Below are 4,587 nucleotides of genomic sequence, written 5' to 3'. Positions count from 1 at the left end.
TATATATATATATATATATATATAAATTAACTTACCTATACGCAAAAATAACAAACTTTGACTCACATAATGCATATACAACTAATGTATTGATGTGGATCGGAACATCTTATATTATGGGAACCCATATTTAAAATAGTTTGTTTGATAAAGTTCAGGTGAGCTTAAATGAAACTTCATGAAGTATATATAAAGATCGAAATAACATATCATAACAAGTAAAAGAGTATATCATCCCACTCCATGTAAGTTAATTAAAATCATAAATAATTAACCTTAAATGAAATGAATGAAAGGAGAATCATTACATTAACTTCTCTCACAGGGTGATTATTACACCTCTGCAAGGAAAAATTACAAACCTTTTTCATTTTTACAAATTTGACCCATAAAAAGGCAAACAATTTCATTTGCTTCATGGGTCAACGTTAGAAAATGTCAACTAAACCACAAGAAGAAAAAATAACAAACAATAGAGTGAAGAAAGATAGTTGAAAAAAGAGAAGCAAATTAAATATATATAGTACTAATAGTACCATATTAATTAATTGCTTCATCTTAAGCCCATCTTTCTTCACTAAAAACCATAATTAATTAATTAATTAACACCTAATACTACACTAATTACCCAACATAGACGATGTTAATGATTGGAAAACAATTTCTTCACATGGAATAGTAATGCCCATATCATGATCAAATCCAAATTCTTCTTCAGCACGATGGAGTAGACATTGAAATTCTGGATAACTCAAAAAAGAAATAGGTACGATGTATCGTGTTCGATTTTCTCCCACGTAAACTGCAAAATGACCTTTAGGTACGTCAATTGGAAGGCTATTTTCGTCATCGTCGTAGCTATTATTCTTCTTTCCTAAACTTGAACATCTTTTCAAGATTTGCTTCAACATTGCAGATTGTGACAACTTGTTTGATTTTCTAATGGCCATTTTATTTTATTTTGTTGAAAATGGAAAAAAGATTGAGAGGTTTGACAATTGATATAATAACACTTCTTTCCTTTGAGAGCAAAGAGATGCTAAAAAATTAAAGTGAGAGTTGTGTGATAATAGATGGATATTGTGTAGTATTTATGAAGGGAAGAGCTCAACCATGATATTTTTTATTTTTTATTTTTATTTTATTTTTCTTAAAAAAATTAAAGTGAATGGGCAAGAGGGGAAGAAGGGTTTATGTAGGGTGTAGGACCATAAAACCACATGTTGTTTTATTAGCTCTGATTATAATAACAACAGGTGGAATATATACACTACAGGAGGAAAAATGTGAATTGCATGGAGATTTTCCTAGAGATTAGTATGAAAATTCGCAGGAAACTTATTTTCCTGCAGATTTTCATACTAATTCCCAAAAAAATCCCCTTGTAATTCACATTTTCCTTGTAGTGATATCCATTACTAGTATATTAGATAGAAGTTGGATAAACTAATAATTTAGATAATTCTTATATTATTAATAATGTAATTTACAGGTTATTTATGTGACTTTTTTCAAATTTTGGGAGTCAAACAATTTTATTTTAAATGAAATATTTTTTTATATATATGCTTTGAAAATATTTTTGAATTATTGATTATTATGGCTTATAATATTTGTTTCAAAAAATTAAAGATACTAAATAATTTTTAAACCTTAAGCTCACTGAAGGAAGCGGGAAATTATAAGCAAGCAAAGTCTCAATCTGAAATCAATAGCCCGCAAGAAATAGAAAGGAGAAAGTTCATATCTTTCTAGTAGTATGTAGCTTTACTTCCTTGAACTTCTATGAAAGGCTTAGATAGTGCAGTTGAGTAACGCTTGTTGAATACCTCTCTATGACCTGCTTCAGCTCTAGTCTATTTCTAACTAGCGATGGAAAGAAAATAAGAAAGATAGTCATGAAAGAAATCGATTTTAAGTAACAGTAGAAACATATTACATAGCTTTCGAATTTGAACGATGCAACATAAAAAAAAATTAAAAATATTGTACAACATTTTTCCAATTGTGTATCAAGCTTGCTATTTATGATGATCAATAAATTCAATACCATGTTACTTATATTATAGGTCACACTCAAAAAAATCTATATAATATCAAGTACATAAAACTTAAACTCCTAATAATTTTTTTATCTTGTAATTATGGTCAAAGATGAATTATAAGTATGCAATAATACTACTATGTACAAGACAGAAGACATAGGATATGTTGGTGTATTTGTACTTGAAGGAGGACAAAACCCATTGGGTATGCTGCCCCTTCTTATGACAAAGCGGTCCCTTCTCATTCTATGTTTTTTTTCTTCTTCCTAAAATTAATATAGTCCATTGGATTATTTTTCCAAGTAGGTGTTGGAACATTGTATTTGATTTTTGTTTGGTTGTATTTGACAAACAATATTTTATGATGGCCAAAAAATATGGCTTTCACTAATGAATTTTGGTCCCAAGTTTCAACATCCAAGCTTTTTATTGAATAGAGGTTCTTGTTTATACTTCATATATCTATTTTGTGGCTCTTGTTCTTCATCTTTCATTTCTCTCTCTTTGATCTTTTGTGTTTTTTATAATTTTATTTCGAGACTTATGACTCGATTAATTCAAATTCTTAGCTAAATTTCTTTATTTACAATAAGGTTTGAGTTCAAGAACGTTGATTAAAGACACTATATCACTAATAGAAAATAAGAAATTAGCGACAGACAAAATTTCATAGCTAAATAACAAAAGTCTTAAGCTAATCCTATTTAACAATGGATTAGCTAGGAATTGTCGACAAATTTCGTAGCTAAATTCATATTTTCTAGTATTGAAAAGACCTAATTACCAACGAGAATATTCGTTGGTCAAATTGGTAGGTAAATGGAGGTAAATTTTTGCCAATCAATTTAAAATCGTTGGTAAAATTACCAATAGAAAATTGGTTGGTAAACACTAAAAGATTTTGTTGGTAATGTATGAATTGATGCAAGAAAATTTAATGGAGAACATGTTTTCCTTAGCTTAATGGAGCTTGAGCACTTTCTCACGTGTGAGCGGAAGATGTTGAAAATAACAAATGGATCGGATTTGCGCTTAAGGGGTGCTAATTAAGAGTCCGAAGTCAAAAGGGCAAAAAAAATAGTCAAAAATTTCAAAAGGGCACATCAATTTTTTTTAAACCAAAAGGACAAAATCGCTCTTGACGGAGCGATTTTCTTCTGACAAAATTGACGCCGTTACTCCTTTGAAAAACATAAAAATTGCGGCCCCAACAGCGATTTTGTTTTTCAAAAAAATTAAATCGCTGTTATAGCAGCGTCAATTTTCTGTCAGAAATTATTTTTAAAAAATGGAAATCGCTCCACGTGTAGCGATTTTAGCTTAAAATGTTTTTTTTTTAATAATCGCTTCCAAGGCAGCGATTTCAATAGAAAAAATTTCCCAATTGAGTTACTTTATAATTTTTTATTGTATACTTTTTGATTACTAGCAGCAATTTGAAATTAATAATAAAAATTCTTACTGAAATCGCTGCCTTGGCAGCAATTATAAAAAAAATAATAAAATTTTAAAACTAAAATCGCTACACGTGGAGCGATTTCCCATTATTTTTTTAAGCAGTCCTAGCCTTGGGAATTTTTAATTAAAAAAAATTTAAACTTTTTTAAGAAAATGGCTGCTATAGCAGCTAATTCTATTTTATTTTTTTTGAGAAAAAAGTTGTTGTGGCAACGTTGTGCCACAACAACGATTTTAAAGAAAAAAGATTTTTTTTTTTGGACGAAATTGCTGTTGGGGCAGTGATTTTTATGTTTTTTTAAAGGAGTAACGGCGTCAATTTTGTCAGAAGAAAATCGCTCCTGATGGAGCGATTTTGCCCTTTTGGTTAAAAAAAATTCATGTGCCCTTTTAAAATTTTTGACAATTTTTTTTGCCCTTTTGACTTCGAACTCTGCTAATTTATCTGTTATCCCATTAGTTTGTCCTCCTCCTTAACTCTTACAATGCTTATGAATAAATATATCATTATGGATGTAAGAAAGATACAGTTCTCCACATACAATGACGGGTAGGGTTAGAGAAACGCTCTACATTCCTTAAAGGATATCTAGATTGTGAGCAAAGAGAATTCATTCGCTTTGTGAGGATTCCCGACGATCGATGACGCAAGTGAAACATATGCTTAGCAATGTTCTTTCTTTTCTTAACAAAAATGATCTACCTAGGTTAGAAACAATGTTTAAAACTAGAGCAATTTTCACATATAGCAAACATAAAAATCATGTTTGTATGTTATAGTTATAGTTTGCACAATTGCAGCAAATTTTACGTTTGTTATGGAGCTTTTGATTTGTATAATTCGCTAGATACATTCAATTTTATACAAATTGTTCTGTTTTGTATAAATTCATTTATACATTGTAATTTGTATAATAAGATCTATATTTGTATAATTATAAGTGTATATGACGAAAATATATGTATTTGTATTTGTATATACACTTTTCTCTCGCTCTATACAAACACAAACACATTTAATACATTTGTATACCGAAAATAGCTAATTGTATACCGAATCAGATGGCAAAAAAATAGGATGTTT

The 4,587-nt window shown here is 29.3% G+C and overlaps 1 protein-coding gene across 1 annotated transcript; it reads right to left on the bottom strand.

Moving 5' to 3' along the window:
- Nucleotides 1-281: 281 nt before the first annotated feature.
- LOC102590858 (auxin-induced protein 15A-like) lies at nt 282-1,072 on the bottom strand. The gene has a single exon (XM_006365864.2). The coding sequence runs from the start codon at nt 948-950 to the stop codon at nt 621-623; it is 330 nt and encodes a 109-aa protein (XP_006365926.1). The 5' UTR covers nt 951-1,072; the 3' UTR covers nt 282-620.
- Between the last annotated feature and the right edge of the window lie 3,515 nt (nt 1,073-4,587).

Source organism: Solanum tuberosum, unplaced genomic scaffold, assembly GCF_000226075.1.
Source record: "Solanum tuberosum cultivar DM 1-3 516 R44 unplaced genomic scaffold, SolTub_3.0 scf00553, whole genome shotgun sequence".
NCBI classification, from domain to species: Eukaryota; Viridiplantae; Streptophyta; class Magnoliopsida; order Solanales; family Solanaceae; genus Solanum; species Solanum tuberosum.
Note: the sequence above shows the minus strand (reverse complement) of the source record. Positions and strands in the feature narration are given on the sequence as shown.